Source organism: Lepisosteus oculatus, chromosome 9, assembly GCF_040954835.1.
Source record: "Lepisosteus oculatus isolate fLepOcu1 chromosome 9, fLepOcu1.hap2, whole genome shotgun sequence".
NCBI lineage: Eukaryota > Metazoa > Chordata > Actinopteri > Semionotiformes > Lepisosteidae > Lepisosteus > Lepisosteus oculatus.
In genome coordinates, this window is record NC_090704.1 from 41,172,771 (window position 1) to 41,193,780 (window position 21,010).

The 21,010-nt window shown below is 43.3% G+C and overlaps 2 protein-coding genes across 3 annotated transcripts in view; one reads left to right on the forward strand and one right to left on the reverse strand.

Moving 5' to 3' along the window:
* tmc6b (transmembrane channel-like 6b) overlaps window positions 1–5,002 on the reverse strand; it is a 29,896-nt gene extending 24,894 nt beyond the window's left edge. The window contains exons 1-2 of one of the 2 annotated variants that reach the window (XM_015356430.2): window positions 4,916–5,002; window positions 783–840 (exon numbers count right to left, since the gene is read on the reverse strand). The gene's annotated coding sequence lies outside the window, so the exon portion shown is untranslated. Of the gene's footprint in view, window positions 1–777; window positions 841–4,915 lie in introns of both variants that reach the window. The other variant, XM_015356431.2, reaches the window with a different exon arrangement.
* Window positions 5,003–5,036: 34 nt separating this feature from the next.
* tmc8 (transmembrane channel-like 8) lies at window positions 5,037–20,994 on the forward strand. The gene is made up of 16 exons (XM_015356433.2): window positions 5,037–5,239; window positions 6,853–7,099; window positions 10,224–10,372; window positions 11,156–11,302; window positions 11,727–11,773; window positions 12,319–12,458; window positions 12,962–13,109; window positions 14,040–14,210; window positions 15,161–15,312; window positions 16,161–16,266; window positions 16,848–16,945; window positions 17,084–17,267; window positions 17,616–17,746; window positions 18,320–18,475; window positions 19,674–19,752; window positions 19,884–20,994. The coding sequence occupies exons 1-16, from the start codon at window positions 5,191–5,193 to the stop codon at window positions 20,115–20,117; spliced, it is 2,238 nt and encodes a 745-aa protein (XP_015211919.2). The 5' UTR covers window positions 5,037–5,190; the 3' UTR covers window positions 20,118–20,994.
* Window positions 20,995–21,010: the final 16 nt, after the last annotated feature.

Consider the following 21,010-nt stretch of genomic DNA (forward strand, 5'->3'; position numbering starts at 1 on the left):
TTGAATACTGCGCGGCGCTCCTTTTCTAGAGCTCTGTTAAATTTACATAAAGCGACAATTATTAACAGTCTGGGAGATTTGGGAGAAACAGCTGCACTTTAAATGTCACTTCTATAACCACATGATCACAGTGTTTTAGGAATAATGCCAGAGGAGTGTGGAAAACTGACCTGTAACAATAGCTATAGCCGCTGTGTTAAATTAAAATTCAGCTAGTTTAAAAAACGTAAAAAAGAATCTAACAATAACAATGTGGCATAGCGTCCCTCCTGATACTTTCCAAGGGAAGAAATACTGCCTGGTCTACTGCCTGGGTAAAATTAATAATCCCTTTTTCCGCTTGGTATTATTAACGCACCACGCCGGATTGTGTTAGCAGGATCAAAATCTCTTAAATCTCAGTCTCGTTACAAAACTGAGGGGTAGCCTGTCACAAGTAGTGTACCGAGCTTCGTATTCTTTAATCACATTTCAGATTGTGTATTCTTTTTTCCCCAGTTTTCCTGTACTAATGTGCTCTTTCGCGTGTGTCTGTGAGCCAGAGTGTTTAATCTGAAGTGCAGATTCGTTTTAAATTGTATTCTGGCATGTAAGGTTTGGTATTATGAAACAGGATACTCGATGGTTTATTGCGAGAACTTTGGTCGGTTCCTCCCACTACCTTTATTTTTGTGAAAAAATTAACCTATGCGGACAAGGTTTCTCCACAATCAAGACGTACACGAGTCTATTAAATGTGGTGAAGAAAATCAATTAAAATTAATAAAATTAAGTCACCTTACCAGGGAAGCGCCTTCGCCACAGCTCGTTGAGTTCAGTGCGATCTTTATTCCTCCTTCTCTACAGTCATAATAGGGGGAAACAGAGCAAAGAAGGTGTGAGTCTACCTGGCTCGAGTATGACTGCATACTGAGGTGAGGCACCTTTATGAGCTAAGATGTCTGGGAAATGTAGTTTTAAAACGAGAGTTTCACGAGATGCCAAGGAGGTCCAGTAGATGTATTCACGGTACCTGCAGACCTGTAGTCCCCTCTTCTGTACGGTGCTTCTTAAATTTTCTTAGTATCACAACATTATTTTTGTTCAGTAGAATCGAGGTGCATTTTTAAATTTTACATTAGCCTGTAATCTGACCAAACGACAAAAGCACAACCGCTGAAAAATCTAATAATCTGTGTAACACAGAGAATGATTCAATTGCTTACCATTAAAAAAACCCTTATTATTACAAAAGTTGAACGAAAATAATATTCTTTATTTTATTTTGAAAAATGTTTTGTTTGTTGTTGTTGTTGTTGTTGTTGTTGTTGTTGTTTTAAAGTAGGCAACAGCATCTAACGAGGTATCACAGAGGCCTGTGACTAAGGCGTCAGAGAAAAATCTGAAACTCAGCAGGAAGCAACATGTCCTGATGGCACAAGTTTCTATTTCAGTGAAAACAGCCACAGCACCTCTTCTTCCGGGAAAAGAGTTTGGGCTCGGAAGGAAAAAATAACAAAACAAAAATTAAGGGGGAGTTTCAAATCCCGTGTTTTGTCTCAATGTCACTGTGAAGTGATAAACCACAGGGCTTGAAGGACATCTTTGGGGTTGGAATACTGCGAAAACATGACGTTTTACTGCAACGTCACGTCTATCCCTCCAAAGACAAGTGCTCTGCTCTACTGTTGTATTTAAAGTTGAATTCTTAATTTGTGACTGAAGGTGAAATGCTGTCACATATCTGTGCCTGTGATTGTTCTATATTCTATATTCTATATATATATTTTTGTGCTACAGCTGCATTTTCAGAAACAATATACCCCTGTCATAGCGCCACAAAATAAATTGTTCTGTTTTCATACCAGATTCCACCCCGAGTGTTTTAGTAAATGTCTTTGCTCTGTCTCATCAGCAGCAGGTTCTCCACAAGTTCTCGGTATGACTGCAGCTGAAATGCGCGCACACCCGCATCACTCCCACACAGAGTGACGAGTGGAAACACTTGCAGAGGCTAGAAATATTTTTGGTACGAAATGTAGAGTTGGTTCAAGTATCCGTAAGCTGTTGAAATCCTCAAGTTAAGGGTACAGACAGCACCCCAGGTCTGGGATTGAACCCAGGGCCCAGCACTGTGAGATTGCAATGCTAATTACTGCACCACCATGCTGCCCAACTTGATACAGTTTATCTTATGCATCATGTATAATTTATATATTTTATTTATTTCAGAAAGCATGCATAGCTGGGCCTGGTTAGTACGGGGATGGGACACATAGGAAAAATCAGGGTGCTGCTGTAAGTGGTGTTGGTAGCTCAGTAGGTGGCGCTCTCCAGCCTGCATGAGAATCTCCAGACTAATGACCCAGCAGGGCGACAGGGAACACCCGCTTTAGGAGGGGCCTTCCTCCTGATCACACTTTCAGCCAAGGTCCAGACTACTTGGTTATTAAGGATCCTGTGGTAGGAGCTCACAGTAGGGCTGTTAACGCTGGTGTCCTGGCTAAATGCCAATTTGGGCTACAGTCTTGGGCTTTCCGGAAATGTCCCTCTTAAGTTTCTCACGTCTCCTGCTGAATGGGTGCCGTGTGTCACCCAGGAGCGTACTGAGGGCGAGAGCTCTCTAAAATGCAATTTCTTCCTGTTTTTCTTCTTTTTCTCGCATACAAATCCATTCGTACTGCTTTGCAGTTTTTGCCTCCACGTCCTGTGGACACAGCTTGAGGTCATGTGCGCCGAACTTCTCCTTCAGCTGTCTTGGGATGGTACTCTCTTGATTTGATAACCCCCCTCAACATGTTTGCTAGAGGCAGAGAGCTTTGTGCTAACCCCCCAGCTGCTGAACGTCCAATTGGTCTTAAAGGACAGGCCTTTGGTTTGAGCATTGTCCAGCATGTTTCATCTCTGCGGCGATTGATTCAGCACTGTCACTGTTCATTTCATGGCATTTCGTTTTGCCCTGGGTGCGCTCTTACAAGCAGCTCCCTCAAGCTCTAAAGCCTCTCTGTGTGGCCCTTTCCTTGTGTCCTGGTTTTCAAACTCAGGCTCCCTGCTGTGTGTGTCTCTTTTGTCTGGTGCTAATCTGTTTGTTAATGGTGGATGTATTCTTCTAAACCTGCAAAGTGTTTTTATACATTCCCAAGTTGTGACTCAGCACTGCTGCCTTCCATCTGATTAGATTTCTTCATCAGGATAGCTGACAGCTTTGTAAGCACAGAAGACACACAGGAAATAGAGGCCCTTTTTACACACTTCTGCACTGCAGAGGCATAGCTAAGTTCGGTCAAGTCTCAGCTTGCTCAATTCTTAGCTCCCATTGCACTAATTTTTTAGCTTCTCCTTTTAATGAACGGGCAACTGAACACCAAGTCATTTTGCTATTTTGTTCTATGTCAGTTTTGGATTATCAAATACTTTTTCTGTGTTACAATGTCCGTCTCTGATCCCAGAGTGACCCGCTGTGACCACTGTAATCTACTGTATTTTTGTTAAGGAATCCACTTGTGTTAACCTGTAAGGACAAACAAGTTTTGTTTTGCCTGTGGCCTTTCGCTGTTGTCAGCTGCCCAAGTGCAGAGTGTTGATACTGTGATTCCTGCAGACTGTGAACAGCTGTACTGCAGTAAAGAGGAACAGATGACTGGTAGTGCCAACTGCACTGTTAGGGAGACCATGCCTGATGGACAGAGCTGTCACAAGACCCTAACTCAGCCACCTCCACTTCCCCGCTCTTTGGAAAAGCTCATGCAAAAGAATGTAGGGTCATTGGAATTACATGCAGCCAATGCAAAATGCAAATAAAGATTATTCATTATTGTTTGTCCTGTGAGAACACTAACTGAAACATTTAACTGCAAATTAAATACAATTTGACACCCTGCTTTTTAAACACTTTAATTGACTACAGCAATATTAACAATGTTACTGTTAATATTGTCTTTTTTCTTGTCCTAATCAGGCAGGCACTTACTGTAAATAATTATAAACCTCCTTTTGTGTTTGTTAGCTTTCCAATAGTAAGATGAGCCTTCATAGAGCAAATTGCCTTAATACATGATGCCACATTCCTGGAGGAAAAGCATCAATAATTGTTATGCCAGACAGTAGACCCTCTCTTTTTTATACGAACACTACTTGTCATCAAGTATTTTCTAGTTCTGTACATCAGTTAGAAAACTAGAAAATAAGCAGAAACCCCCCAAAAGAAAGACATAAACAGTATTGTGTCTTGTTTATTTCTTAGAATAACCCTTTTCCTGTTTTCCTGGGTTGAGCTTTCCTGTCAAAGCCTTAACGATGACATCTGATGAGAGAGTTCTCTCGGCAGCAGAAGAGCCCCCAGAGTTACAACAGCAGCATAATGTTTCATGACAAAACAATGAAATGCCAGCAACATTGTACTGTAAATACAGTTCAGAATTTATATGCTGATTCACAGGGAATTAAGAACTGGATCAGACAGAGAAGCATTTCAATGTATCTAGATCAGTATTTTGACTTAACGCTCCAAAGAATGTACATCTTTCTTTTATGTACATTTATGTACATAAATTATGTGCAGTGTGGTAGTGCTTTAATGAAACCTAAAGTAACTTTTTTAACATAACTCGTGGAAGAAAGATGCTCCCAAGGACCAGAAATTCCAAAGGACGACCACTAAGAAGCTCATGGCATTGTGTTAAAATGGAAACCCAGTTCTGTCTCATCTTTCTGTGCTGTGTTATACATCGATTCACTGCAGCGAATCACGGTGTCTGTGAGATGACAATGACATCCAAGTGCACTCTGAAAACGGAGCGGTTTAACTTTGTACCTGAGTTAGAAAAATCACATAACCCCCCCACACACACACACTCACACAAACACCTTCCATCCTCTCCCTGAGCTCTTCCAAAGAGGCCAGGGACCAGTGCAGGCGACTGGGAAGCTTACTCACCTGGTAACAGGCATCAAGACTCCTTCTGAGGCGCAGAGCAGACCCAGTGTAATGCAAAATAGTCGCATAACCACGAGTATCTTCTGTTGGAACAGACGTCCGCTTGAGGTGAAGGAGGAAGAGTTAACACCAACCCCTTCGCCTCCCCGTCTGTTTCCTGTCATGTGATTTCAAGAACCTGCAGCCCCTGGGTGTATGTCTTCAGCTCGGCCATGTCCGCCACAAAAACGGAGTCTCTCGGTCGCCTTTGAGCAGCAGCGTCGAGGAGAACAGCCATGGAGGAGACCAGACACAGGAATGTGGAGTTCTTCCGCCTGGAGTCGGGTGAGTTTTGTGATCTCCTGCACGAAACTGGGCTCAGTTACACCTTTTCCCTTTCCTGTGTTGGTCAAAAAATATATTTGGGTATTTTCTGCAGGGACATATTTTCCCTTTCTCTAGACTGTAAATGGATCAGGATCATTCTCATTTTTTTAAACTTTTCATGGCTGTTCTGAGGTCATTATCCTTTCAGGTGCCTTTTTTTTACCATTGAGAAGTCTGTGCTTCATCTTTTCCTTTAGTTTGTAATTTTGTAGAATTGGAACAACAAAAAACATTGCAGATGCAGAGCACGGCTATTAAGAAAATAATCAACTATTAGAGTCAATGACGTGGAACGTATGACATATTGTGCTTTCTACCTCTTTATGTTTTAACCCATGTAACAATTTTATCCTTGTAAAGAAGTTGGTATATGCTGTCATATGGTGCCTTTCTGAGGATCTTGTCAGAGCCATGGGCTGGTGTTTCTTATGTGGCTGTCACTGAGTTTGGCACCTTTAAGATTGCGTTATATGGTTCTGTGACGTCAGGCAGGCTACTGGGCCTATTTCAGAAGGACACAACACAAGATGGTCGGTCATCCAATCCTCAGTTGTGCTGCTTGCATCGTGATGTCTGTGGAAACCTTTAATGGCACTTTCCTGGGACAGCCACCTCCACAGATAGACCAACAGAGAGGCCTGCATCAGTGCAGCCAGAAATAAAATATGTCCACAGCATCGACCTGGACGCACCTACATCCATAAGGATTTAATACCTAAGGCCTCTGTGTTCAGCATCTGCACTTCTCCACTTCTCCAGGATCCCTTTCAGATTCTCTCCTAAACCAGAGCCCTGGGGCTGGACAGAGTTATCAGGGTTTGGGGAAATTATTTTCTAGACCACGCCTCATGACAGCAAGCCGCACAGCTTATACACAGTAGTTCCAATAAAACAGTCTAGTAAAAAGAAAATTGAATTATAAAGTCAGTGAAATAAGCAGACTTCCAAGAAAACACTGATTGTATGTAAGTGGGTGGAATAATTGTTGCTCAACTTTCCCAGGAACAGAACTGCTGCCCCAGGCCTGTCCTAAGCTGGTTGCTGCAGCTTTGCTGCGATTGTCTTCCTGAGCTTGCGGCTCATCCGCAGTTAGTGACAGTGAATTTCACTTCCCCAGAATTGCAGTTATTATCAAAAAAAGTGCAGGTATCTCAGTAATCAACAAAAAATGCTTGGCATCCAGCTGTGAAGCAAACCCTGCCTACCAAAGGCATTAAAATCAATAATCAATCAATGAATCTGGTGTGAAGGGCTCGGTGGTTGTCCATTATTAGAGTGTGAGACCTTTGCAGAGCCCCTAGCTGAGTCAGTTAGCACTACAGTGATATAGGTGTTGTGACCTTTAGCGTGGTGAAAAAATGCTTTCATTTTTTATTCCTTTGCGGAACATTTCCCACTTCCTCATTGGCCTGCTCTACGTCTGTGGTGTTTTCAGGAAGAAAAAAAGAGGGGTGAACCCAGTCCATCCATGCCAACACCAGATGGCACTGGAGGGCCGGTGGGCTCGAGGCCTGCAGGGGAGTGGGTAACGGCCCTTGCTGTCTGACCTCTGCCCTTTGTTTTTGGCGCAGGTGAAAGCGCCGCCACATCGCTGTACGACGAACCCACCAGCTATCACCAGACTGCTGTCTTCACCCAGCTGCCCAGCTCCCAGTCCCTGCGCCGCAGGAGAGGAGAGAGTGGGCACGCAGGACCAGCTGGCTGGGAGGAGGAGGAGGGAGACAGAGCCACAGCTGGCTTCCTCAAACCCAGGGAGTGGGACCCCAACACGCCTCTCCGAATGCTCCCCCTGTCCATGGAGCAGAAGAGGAACACCAGGTACATCCCACACTTCATCACATGTGTGTACACATTTGTGCACAAAATGTGCAACTGGGTGCAAGTTTTAAGCGTGTTCAACTGGGTGAGCTGTCAAAAAAAGAACGGTATCTGTTATTTTTGTACTTAATGCACTTCAGATGGATTGATGTGTTTACTCTGACACTGTTGAACTCCTACTATTTAAAATATCCTATGTCCTATGTTCTGTATCCTTATAATATTCTAGTTATGAGCCAATTCCTCAGTTTTTCTTTCACTGTATTTTAGCAGTGTATCTTTGCTCATGTGGGTGTTCGTCTGGGCTAGCTGCATTGTGTTTCAGTATTACTGATGTCTGCAATTCTGTGGCTTAAAACTTGTGCACCTAGTCACAAAACCACCACTGTTTATAAATAAGTGTGGAGCTTCCGAACCTTAATATGCTCTAACAAACACATATGTACATATACAGTATGTATTGTGCTGTATATGTGAAGGAAGAAGCAGAGGATTATTCCACACTGAAAAGTCAAGTATATCTTGCTAGTGATCGCTGCATTGAGGGAAACAGACTGTCTTATTTGGATATTAATCTGATTATGAAATTTTCACTCTGTAGTCTCCATTTCCTAAAATGTTGTATCCATAATATAATAGAATTTTCTCTTTGTAGTAGGTACGTGTCTTGTTATATGTTAGAAAATGAGAAAAAATACAGTTGGTAGCAATTATAAAATAAACAGAATTAATCGATTAAATCAACATGAAATCAGCTATGCAAGCAAATGAATGACAGCTAACAGATGAACACTCCTTGTTACGAAGGAAACAAAAAGTGGTAACATGTTTTCAGCATGTTAATAAAGTAACAAACCTGGAGCAAAACTTAAGGCACAAATACCATGAAGGGAACAGAGGAATCTTATCCATTAAACAGCCCTGTTCAGACTGAAGTACTGCCAGGCCAACAACCAGAGTTGGAAACTGAAAACAAGACCAGAAAATCCCAAACCGAATGAAGTATCACTTCAGAAGTGAGATTTATTATAGACTGATGGACACCGCAAGTAATCAGTCAACAGTTCCTTTCCTAAAGCCCAAAACTGGTCGTATTACTGCTCAGACTCCCTGATTGTGTCCTTCTCCTTGTGGTCTATAAAGGAGGAACTATTTGACAGCGCTTAAGTTTCTACTGTCTTTCTTTTGCTTCGCTGTTTCTTCTCCTCTATATCTGTTTCTGTGCTCTGATTTTAACCTGTTTTGGATACATACTTTTTATGTCTTGTCCACCAAGGCTAGTGATTGATTTTTTTCTGCAATTGTTTTAGTCTCAGTTAAAATGAGAAAAAACTTCATTTTAACTTAATTAATTTGAATAAATTAAAACAGAAAATTTAATTAGATTAATTAAAAATGCAATTGCCTAGCCATGTTTACTGCTTCAGAACATCATAAAACTATCAACAGCTGTGCAAACATTTCTCAGGATGCCCATTTTTTATGGATGAAAGTTGCATGTATAGTGGATTTATGCAGCTTTCCTCTGCTTACTGTAATCTAAATTGTAATCTACTGGAAGGTATCAAAATGTTTAAATTACACATCGAAGTACCCCAGGTTTAAAGAATACAAAAGTAATTGATTGTCATACTTAAGTTTCATCGTGAATGTATCTTAGGTTTCACTCACTGACAACTTTTTTTGAACTGTAAGGAATATTTAAAACCACTGGCTTGTTTTTTTAATCTTATGTATGTTTTTTATTTGTTAATTGATTCATGTTGCGTTAAATTTTACGGAATGTGTACGTCTTTTAACCTGCCTGTAAGGCAAAATAGAAACATTTGATGCCTCCCAACAGGAAGCATATAACAGGACATATATTTATTTAAGCAAGAATATGATAATTAAATGAATAAATAAACAATAGGATAAATGTTTAGGTACAATTATAGTTTTGACTGTTGTTAAGGAAGATTAAAGCGAAGGAAATTATAGGTAGACTTTGTGTACGTCCCAGAATGATCTATACAGGACATCATTATCATATATATATAATTAAATATATACTGTATAATCATATCAGATTAGGAACAACATCTCTTTCTTTTAGGCTTATCAACAAATGTATTAGTGTTTTATATGATAATATCTAATTTGTCTTGCAATGTGGCTTTTGTCTTTGTCTTTAATGTTGACATAAACTGTACTTTTGTACAGAGCAAAAAAAGCTGATTTTGTCTTCTCCTTTAGGAGAGCAAAAATACCTTTCACAGTATGAAATGAGAAATTCACACTCTTTAGGAGCTGTTTAAAAGAGACATACAGAGCCCTGCTGAGCCACGTAAACAGCTCAGAGTGGAGACTGACTCTCTGAGAGCCACAGTGTCGCAGTGCAGAAAACACAAACCTGTTTTTCAAGATGAGCAGTATGCAGACCTGCAAGTGCAGAGCAGGCTCTTGTCTGCACAAAGAAATAAAGTGCTCAGACTCCATGAGGTTCGTTTTTCAACTGAAATATTTATTGGAAACTTCAAAAGGGAGTGTTTTTTCCTAATACTTCCTTAAGCCTTATAGTTTTTAATATACAGTATGATCACGCTGTGATAATATTAGGAATTCGAAAACATAACTTGCAAACCCACACCAATTTAAGGAACTACTCAGTTCTTTGATTGTTGTCTTTGATTATGTTTTGATACAGTTTTCTGATTATGTATAATTTGGTTTCAGAGTCTCAGTAGGAAGCAGATTACAGAACATACTGTCATTATTATTGTGCCATCTCGTGGTAGTTATGTGAAGCGTAGTACAAAAAACCTTCCTGTAGCTCGTAAGATCCCTGCAGTTAATCAGAGAACTGGTACAACTGGAGTACTGCCAAAATCTCTATTCAAAATCCAGTTTTGAGGGGCTGTGAAGGTATCTCACAGTCATCAGTGAGTGGGGGCGTGATCATCATGACAGGTAATTACACTTCACTTCATTTTCCTGATGTTCTGAAGCCGGATTGTTGACTGTCCTGGTACGCATGATCAGAGCAGTCCAGTGCAGTAAAAATGCTGGTCTGTGCGCGTCATTCCTGCATCATTCAGTCTAGTCTGAATCGCGCCTTTCTTTGCTCTGGGGGGGGGGGTTTCAGAAAGCAGCGGCAGGAGAAGCAGCGCAACATTGGCTGCTGGGAGTCATGGCGGCAGAGCCAGCGCACGTCCAGGAGGAGGCTGCGGGAGAGCCTGGCCAACAAGCTGCGAGACTTGCAGCCCTGGAAGGCTGTCCTACACCAGATCGAGGGTGAGCCCTCCCACCACTTTCTCTTCTTCTTCCACTCCCTCTCACTCCTTCCCAGACCTTCATCTCCCAGATCTTCCACGTCTTTGCTCCAGCCAAGGGCTTAAGCACAGCCCCACTGATTCAGGTTTACCTTGGGGGCGTAGTGTGCAATTCGCTTTCAGCTCTGGAAAAGTCAGATGGGATTTGTACCTGGGGTATCAACCCCGTATCAGTTCTTGAGTTTCAAAACCGCCCTCGTTCAGGTGTGCTGCCTGCAAAGTAACCAGCTGGACCTCTCGCAGAAGGAAAAAGATCTCTGAAAGAGTCTGATACGGTCTCATCTCCCATTAAGAGCTGTTTGGTCAGAAATAAGGGTAAGCAAGTTGAGGAGTAGCTGCTTAAGGATCTGTGTATTGAAGGTAGTCAAAACAGCACTCTTGAAATGGGGTATTTTTGAAACTCAGGACTTAGTGTAGAAAAAAAGTTAAAGCTAAAAGTCGAAACAAACAAGAATCAGGATCAATTAAAGTCATCGACAGATATTTAGAGCTCAGCTGGAACAGCAGATGCAGTGTCACCAAGACTGGAGTAGAGGGTCGCAGCTCCGTCTCAGACTCCTGTCATTATCAGATGGATGAGCAAGGTGTCTTATCATGTGCTTAAATTACCAAAGACACATGATGAAGCAGACAGGAAGCAAGCATTGGAAATCTGTGCCATGTCTGGGATGGTCACTGGTTAAAACTAAATGTACAATTTAAGCAAATCACACACTTCGTATTTCGTCTTTTTGCATTCCTGCAGGTAAATTCGGTTCTGGAGTGATGTCATATTTCACCTTCCTTCGTTGCTTGGTCTACCTCAATCTGCTAAACGTCCTGGTCATCACTGGAATGGTGATAGTACCCATTACAGTGTACGAGAGGAACAGCACCGTCAGGCAGAGAGAAGGCACGTGGGGTCTCACAATAATGGGGTTGGCAGCAACACAAGTGCAACGCATATTCTGCAATGCTAGATCTGTATGTGAATGAAGGGAGACACAGAATACTCCTCTGTCATAGTATTTCTTATTCTTCACACTTGCACTTTCCATAATGAGTAGTGTATGAAAACCACAGGGGGATATCTGTGTCTTTTTTTAACGCAATTATTGCAATTTTCACTGTGTAAAATTAAAAACTTTAATAACTTTTCCCAATGGCATAATTTCAATGAATAGTCCATAATTAACAGTATATACCTAAATAGGCATTTTTGTTTTCATTTGCACAAGGTATCTTAAATTCATTTCCCAAGATGAGACAAGTTATTGCTCAAGAGTGATTTTATTTTGTATTCCATCTTACACTGTTGTTTGCTTTCTTGATTGTAGCAACCTGCAAACTAAATGACTCCTTTTTGGACCTGTTCTCGGGGATGGTGAGTCTCTCTCTCCTGTCGTGCCGTTTGAACAAGGGTGTGGACTTCCTCCTCCTCAAATTAGGACCAATGATTCCTTTAATGAAGCAGCCTTGCCTCATTAGAATAAAAAACAATAAAAAGAACAGATGAATAGCAGTTCTGCACTGTGTTTAAGGGAACTTTCTGCCCATGTTTCCTTGCTGTACAGGAAAACCGTGGTGTTTTAAAAGGTCAATAGCATGTGTGGAGCAAATTACATGAGTGCTACTTTAAAATAAGTGACACGCTTTGATGAATCCTACAGTTTGTTTAAGAGAGTCTGTCTTAGGATCTACTGATAGGATAGTTTCCGACAGTAAATCTGCACAGTTTTCCTGTAGTTTTCTTGCCGCTTTCCTATGTATTTGCATTGCTTTACCATGGAAGACGCCTTTGCTTTACCATACCTATCCCACAATTTCATTCGATTTAGCTAGCCCACCTCTCTGTGACACCGGACACATTTCCCATGGGGAGCGCTGTGCATTTTCCCGCTGTGGGCTAGCAGATCCCTGTCTCCGCAGGGCTTTCTGGGCCGCTCCTCCCTGTTCTACGGTTTCTACACCAGGAGAAGTCTGGACTCCGCGTGCCTCAACATCCCCTTGCTCTTCCTGCTCAGTGTTGGCGTGGTGCTCCTTGTCAATCTGGTGTGGGTGGTGGTGAGGTATGAAGTGAAGAAAGGGGTTCTTCTCTTTGATTATTATGATTCCATTTCTTTTCTCCTCCCCCCCCGGGGTATTTCTTCTCTGGCGCTTGTTATTGGCGGTGGCCGTAAATGTGCAATGGCGAAGTAGAACAGGCAGGTAATGAACTGAGGTCCATCCGTCCTGCCCCCAAAAGGGGCAGCTATTCATCCGAAGCAACAGAGCACGCTAGTCTTCACTCATTTGAATACCTGCCCCTGTTTTCAATGAGAGCTATGGAATCCTGTGTGAATAAACATGACAAAGAGCCTTGATACATATCAGTACTGTTCTTCCCATTAGCTTTTATTGTGAGGCCTTTTACTGTGTTTCCCTGTGAGAGTTTGAAAGTGGCAGTGGTAGAAGAAATGCCATTGATTCAGCGGCTTCATAAAACTGGTTAAAGCGTGGAATATGAGAGCTCGAGAAGAGCCGGGGTGTCTAATTCCTCTCCTTGTTGTGAGCCTCTGTTTTCTCTCCACAGGACTGTCAATGGCTACAAGCTGAAGTGGATGATGGGAAACCGCTACAAGATGACAAAGAGCTACAAAATCTTCTGCGGCTGGGACTTCTGCATCCAGGTTCCCGACTCTGCCGCACTCCGGCACAGCAACATCAGGAACGACCTGAAAGTGAGCAAGGGAGGGTTACGCTCCACATCCCTCCTCTAGAGGGCGCTCCTACCCCCTTTCTGTTATGATTAGTTTTTATTATTTCTTGGTGCGTCTCGTCTGGTTTGCAGTTAAAAGCCTAGCGTCTCTGCAGTTCCGGGCTCAGTATTGGAAGAGGGACACCACGAGGCTGGCCTATTCCCCGGGCTCACGGGTAGCCCGAAGGCAGGTCTTATTCCCCGGCGTCCTGACCGTCTGGGTCCGGGGTTCAGAGCGCTTGGTCCCATTATGCTTCTAGTTCCTGTCCGGTTCCGACCCGGTTCCTGTTTTTTACTCTTTGTCTTGGATGGATCCCCGGCCTTTGGATTACGGACTGCGCCCCGACTTCCCTTTTTGGACTTCCTTGGACTTGGACACTACAGTCACCGCCCCCTGTCCGTCAACCCATCCTAACCGTGCTGTATCTTCCTCAGCTGTCATTTCCGGATTCTACCGTCCACATAGGGTCTTTAATAAGGCACTCCACGGGAGTCAGAACCAGCCCCGGTGACAGGGAGAGGCCGCCATCTTGTTTCAGCAGCACCGCTGCCTGTGTGCTGAGTGAGCGAAGGGTCCCCCTGCCCCTTAGTTGTTGTAATTCTTTGTAGTTCCATGTTCTAAATTTGCCCTTACACTGAGCTGTGAATCAACCTGGATGCTTCAGTAGCGTGCACAGCAGGTACGTCACCCTGATCAGTAACAGCCCTTTTGTTTGGCTCAGTTGAAACCCGTTTTGAAAAGGGGCAGTGACATCTTTACAGGACCTTTACGAAGGGGCGAGGAGGACACATCTATGATTAGATGATTGGGGGGGGGGCACTTCTTTTTAACCAGGAGAGTGCCCCCCCTCCCTCCCCCCGAAAGGTTGAACGCCTTGGGCATCGAGTTACCTCTCCGCCTGCCTCCCCGCAGGTGGATCTGGAGGAAGAGAGGTTTCTACAGCGCGAGTCCCAGCGCACGGTGCAGCAGTGGGTTCTGCTTTACTTCATGCGAGCCGTCCTGAACCTGGTCGTCTTCGTCCTGCTCTCTGGAGCGTTCTATCTTATATACTTCGCCACCCAGCGCTCCCAGCGTTATCAGCAGGTGAGACGGTCTTTGTAGTTTAAAGACTCTGGCGCCTGCAGCGGGGTTCCAGCCCCAACAGACTGGGAGAGCTGCTCTCTTCACACAGACGTGCTCCTCGTGCATGCTACTGAACATGTTAAAACCGGAGATTGCTGACTGGCTTAGCTGGTAATGCTCAAGCTCGTCTGCTCCAGGCCTGGATGATGCACCAGGCAATCAGTGCACCACTGAGGAGTCAGCCTGGGTGTCCGCAGCTAGCGAGAGCAGCAGGGCTTGTCACTCACTTTAGAGGCTGGAGTGTGTTATCTAGAAAAGCTGCATCTGTCCTGCATTATATTACAGGTAGTGGGGACTCCCCTCCACCACCACCAGTGTGTCGCCCCATCTGTGTGATGTGATGGCAGCCGTAGTGCACGAGTACGCTCACAACACATCACCTAACAGTGGGGAGGAGAACCCAGTGATGAAGCCAGTTCATAGATGGGGATTATTAGGACGCCATGATTGGTAAAGGCCAATGGGAAATTTAACCGGGATGCTAGGGTGACATGCCTACTCTTTTCAAGAAACACCCTGGGATTTTTACTGACCACAGAGAGTCTCATCCGAAGAATGGCACCTTTTTACATTTTATAGTGTCCCCATTACTATACTGGGGCATTAGGACCCACACAGAGCACAGGATGAGTGCCCCCTGCTGGCCCCACTAACACCTCTTCCAGCAGCAGCCTTAGCTTTCCCAGGAGCCTCTCCTCCAGGTACTGACCAGGCTCACACCTGCTTAGCTTCAGTGGGCTGCCAGTTGTGAGTTGCAGGGTGATATGGCTGCTGGCTATCTACACTTCTTAATGGTGAGTGAGGTATAAAGAAAACATTCAACATCTATGGACCGGACAAAAAAAAAATTGAATGGGTTGATATCATTTTGCAATTGCAGTGGCCTGAATCCTCTTTTCTTCTGTGTTCAGGCAAAATCTGGCTGGATCCTAAACCTTTTCATGGAATACCTTCCATCCATAACCATCACTCTTATAAACTTCCTGCTGCCTTTCATCTTCTGCAAGATCGTGAAGTTTGAGGATTATTCTGTTGCCAACAAGGTCAACATCACCCTGGTGAGGTAAGGGTCCTCTCTCAAGTCCCCACTGTCTGAATGCAGGGGCATAATTGGGTTTTCAGTTTGTGTACCGACATGCGCATTCTTAACTAAGACTGGTCATTTTGCAATGGGTGTTTGAATGGGATTGACGTTATAAGATCTACAATGACTGATCTTATTGATGCAAGGAACAGTACCAAATTAGAGTATGTAGCCAGACCTGAGATTAGGCCATCCCTGAGTTCCCAACCCATGCAAGTGTCAAACCCTCCAGGGCCTTAGAACACTTCGTCCTGTTGGAGTATTTTCACCGTATAAGCATTGCTTTAGAATACAAGATCTGTAACTCTGTACTAACACAGTATTGTCTGAAGAATGATTGTTTTGCGTTCTTAAAATAATGTTTCCTCCTTGAATCAGCTATAGTGAGCTGAAGAATTATTGATTCAATCATTTTATTTATTCCGAGAAAACAATTTGTATTACTCATTTAAAAAAAAAAACATTTGTTTTGAAATAAGGTGTATTAGAACAAAAGCCTGTAGAATTCCCATTTTTGGGGTCATAAAATATAGTTCCTTATCTGTGCTGTTTATTTGATACAGCTCTTTTGTTCATCTCTATCAAGGGTGCCAGTAATTCTTGAGCCCACTGTAGCTTGCTTTCGAGGCTGAAGTGAATTTTTCCATTGATAACTAGCCATGGTGGTGATTTTACAAGGCGTGCTCCAGCACCCTGTCCAGCTGTCCTAGTTTCTTTGACATCTGTTCTGGCACTGACCCACCGTCTCCAACATGCATTCGAGTTTCCTGTGACGGGTGACACTGAACTGGGATGAGGGGGTGGGGCTTTGCCTTTCTTCCACGCAGAAGCATCTTCCTGAAGTTGGCCAGCCTGGCCATGTTCCTCTTCTTCATGTATCAGAGTGTCCGAACAGCACAACAGAACTCCAAAAGTCCAACTTGTGAAAAACAGGTAACACTCAGCTTTGCTATCCATACCACATTAAGAAAAGGCCAACTGCGCCCACGTGAAACTGTTTTTCCAAAAATATAAGCTGAAAAACGTTAAGACTTAGTAGAAAGTAAGTTGAACATATTACTTACTATACGCTGAAGTGGTGCCCTTTCCTTAACATACGACAGATGTACATTTCTGTTGCTCAAAAGCACACTCTGCTGGACTCTTTTACGTCCATACACAACAAATGTCTACATGGAAAAGTCAGATGACTCAGTTCACACCCTGAAGAAGGCTCCACGGCCGAAACTTTGTGTTTTCTTTGTTCTCTTTCCAGCATGGAATAAAACTTTTATTTAATGTCTTGTATACATAATTGACACTAAGATAAACCCAGATGATTAAGGCCAACTTTATCTGGCTTGAAATGTTGAGGTTCAAGGGTTAAGCATTGTCTGCATTCTAATACACTGAACATAGCCATTACTTTAACTGCAAAATAATTTGGAAAATGTTGTATTTCTGAGACCCGTGTGTTTCCCACACTCTGTGGGCGTTGAAGAAAAAGAGTGTATTCTGCTTGTGCTGCATTGCAGTGCTGGGAGAACACGATTGGCCAGGAGATGTACAAGCTGCTGGTGTTTGATTTTCTGGCATCCTTAGGAAACACGATCCTCGTGGCGTACCCCAGAAAGTAAGCAGCCCCTCGTGAACCGCCGCAGTTTCTGACTCCCTTGCGGTTCTCCCCGCGAAGGGGCTGCCGTGCCTGTCCTGTCCTGCCTGTCCTAGAGGCTCTGTCATCGAGTCACTGTGTGGGGCTGTGTGTCGGCAGGCAGCTGGTGGAGAGGTGCTCGTGGCGCCTGGTGCAGATGATCGGCAAGGACCAGTTTCTCATTCCCCTGAACGTCCTGGACATCGTGTACAGCCAGACCGTCAGCTGGGTGGGGCTCTTCTTCTGCCCCCTGCTTCCCCTGCTCAACCTGGTCAAGATGCTCGCTCTCTTTTACATCCGCAAGGCAAGCCAGAGCCCGCCTCCCTCTCGTGCACAGGGCCGGAGGACTCGCGACAGTTCATGTTTATGAGGCATTAACATCTCTGCATCTTAGGTCTCATCTTTCCAAGCCCTGCATGGCCCAGTCTATTTATAGAAGGGGTCCCCTTTTTTAAGCAAATCTGTTGCTATAAGGACCCCCAATCAAACCTTTGTCATTGGTTGTTAAAAAAACACTATGCTGCTGTTAATTGTAACACATGAGAAACGGGACAGCAGGTCCACAGACCAACCTCAGTTAATGGGGTTTGTGACTTTGCTCGCTGTCGTGCGGAGTGTAACTCCCTGCCCTCCTCTCTCTCTCTCTCCTCAGTTCCACCTCTTCAGGAACTGCGCGCCGGTGAGGAGGATGTTCCGAGCCTCCAGCTCCTCCGTGCTGTTCTACTTCATGCTCCTGCTGGGGCTGCTAATGTCCTTGGCTGCCCTTGGGATCCACTTCGTCGAGTAAGTGTTGATGGGTGATGAACGCTGGCCGCCGTTAGCCCTGTGGAGCGTTGTTGAACGTGTGCAGGAGATGAAGAGTGAACAGGCAGACTCTTTTCCCGCGAGCTCTTATGGAAAAGATAATGTCTTCAGAGCACCATAAACAGAGATGCCTGCACCATGCCCCAGCACAGTCCTTCACCTTCTTTAAATAAATAGTCCTTAAGTGGCTGAGACTAAACAAGGACCTCTGTGGCTATAAAGAAGCTCATTCGAATACTCTTTAACTGGGACTTTTCTAACTCCAATGTGCCTTTTCCTGTATGTCCCATGTGACAGTATATCCTGTCACAGCCTGCACAACTGTATTTTAAGGAAGAATCTGAGCATTATACGTATAATAGTTATATTTTTACTATGGAACAAGTAAGGTTTTATTCCATGCTGAAAAGAGAAGAAAAGAAACACAACATTCCAGCTGTGGTGCCTTCTCCGGGTGTGAAGTTTTTACTATTACACTTACAACATGAAGCTAAATGACAAACCATGAAAAATGGCCTGGATGTGTGCTTCTCTTGCTGTCGTGTCTTCCAGGTTCAAGCCATCCAGGGCCTGCGGGCCGTTTCAGGAGCAGGAGAGGGTGCTGGACGTGGCCACTGTGTGCATTCAAAGCCTGCCCAACGCTACCAGGCCTGTCCTCCTCTACCTCGTGTCGGAGGCCTTCGCTATACCCCTGATATTGACTGAAATGTATGTGCTGTTAGCCAGTTTGCCCCTGAATGTGCGCGTAAGATTTCGGCTGATTACAGTTTACATTTTCTCAATCCTGGAATTACCTGCTATTGTCCTGGTTAATGTAATAATAATAATAATAATAATAATAATAATAATAATAATAATAATAATAATAATAATAATAATTGCTTACACTTATATAGAGCTTTTCTGGACACTCCACTCAAAGCGCTTTACAGGTAATGGGGACTCCCCTCCTCCACCACCACCAATGTGCAGCCCCACCTGGATGATGCGACGGCAGCCATAGTGCGCCAGAACGCTCACCACACATCAGCTATTAGTGGGGAGGAGAGCAGAGTAATGTAGCCAATTCATAGAGGGGGATTATTAGGAGGCCATGATTGGTAAGGCCCAATGGGAAATTTGGCCAGGACACCGGGGTTACACCCCTACTCTTTTCGAGAAGTGCCCTGGGATTTTTAATGACCACAGAGAGTCAGGACCTCAGTTTTACGTCTCATCCGAAGGACGGCGCCTGTTTACAGTATAGTGTCCTCGTCACTATACTGGGGCATTAGCACCCACATGGACCGCAGGATGAGCGCCCCCTGCTGGCCCCACTAACACCTCTTCCAGCAGCAACCTTAGTTTTTCCCAGGAGCATGTACAAGGGTGGTATTTCAATTTTTTTAGACTTTATTATCCCTGAGACTGACCTAACCCTCCATGGCATGCTTTAAAAAGCATGGTGGAAGATATCTGTCCTTTAAATTTCTTATTTAAGCCTATTTTACTTGTTTGTGAAATATATTTTAGTAAGATGTAAGCATTCCCTGAAGAACATCATTCAATTGTGGAAATACATTTTTTTACTATACATTTTCTCTATTAAAATAATTTTCTGGTAACAAAAGGAATAATATCATCACAATTCACCCACTCGTAAATACTGGTCAACTGAACATGCTAAACACTTTGTCATTTCTAATACGTGCATAGAAACATTTTAAAAAGAAAATTAAAAATTGTGTGGAATGATGTTTAGTTATTTCAAGGTTGGTCTTATTAGATTTTAATACGATAGTAATGTAATATTTATATTTAATATGATCTGTGTAAGTGCTTCCCAATTGCTCACAACTTCCTTAAAAGGCAAGTAGGCATATCGGTATCTCTGTGCTGCCACCAGTAATTGGTTTCTAATCCACAGCATCCTCCTGACATTCTACATGTCCATATACAGAGCAAACTGCAAAACCATTGAGAGACTGAAAGACAGGCTTGTCATGGTGAGTACGTTTAGCAACACTGTTCTTAATTCTCACACACTGCTCAACCAGAAGGCTAGAGGAAGGTATGTTCCATTGGACTGAGCATCCTATGGGTGCGGTATCACATCGCTTTTCTTCTCTCTTATCAGGAGGGTTATGACAAAAGATTCTTGGTGAATAAACTTTCTGCTCCTCTACAAAAGTATGAGAGGAGACTGAGGACGGACATCTCAAAAGGCAGTGACAGTGAAGACATCCATTCCTGGCAGGGCGTGACGGACCTCCAGGACTTCGAACCTGTGCTCAGCAGAGGAGTCAGTGTGGAGTCTGAGGAGGACGAAGGGAGAAGTCTAGCGGTGATGTCCACCCAGAACGACACTTGAATGTATTTTGTCTTCTGGAACAATAGATGCCTCCAAACTGCAAATCTTCGAGCAATGTAATTGTAATTCGTGGTGTCCAGAGGGACCAGTTTTATGTCCATTGCATCTCCTTTTCTGTTCAAATTAGATAGATTCCAGTTTAGTAAGCAAATACTTTCATTTACAGATGGTGCAAAAACAGGAAGAGTAGCAAAGGACTTGCAAAGAGTGAGTTATAGATTCCTGGAAGTGAGCTCCACTAATCAGTAAAGCCTTCTTATAATTTCTCAGTGAAGCGTATAGACTTAAAATAAATCTCAGAGATTAGCAAAATATGGTCCTTGCTCAGTGTTGGACTTATGCTCTGTAAATGTAACTTTACAGTCATTTGCATTCCAGCAGTAGTACATTGTGCTAAATAACCAACGGAATGTTTTTGTTTTATTTTTGTATCTATAATACATGTAAAGTAATTTAATTAGTACTTTGGTTTATTTTTTTAGTTCTAAAGGCTTATGTTGTGATATTATGTTTGGCTACATTTTCAGCATTCTAGTTCCAAAATACTTTTATCGGTCTGTATAGTTCAGTGCCTTGACCAATGTAATATTTTTTTTTACTCTGAAGTAAGACTTTTTTTGACTGGAATTTACCAGTCAAAAGTTATTTTATGATTGGGCAGAAGCTCACATATTCCTGTTGCAGTGGTAGTATCCTTTGTTGGCAGTTTCTGTTTTTTTTTTACTGTTGTACATTTTTTTAAACTAGTGTTGTTTACAGGGATATCCCATCAATGGTGTTCTTTCTGTAAATAAGTTTAAAAACCTGTTGAAAGTGCAGTGATGAAACTGATTGTGTTGCCTCAACAAACAGTATTAAAGTTTTCAGTAAACGTTCAGTCGGCTTCGGTTTGT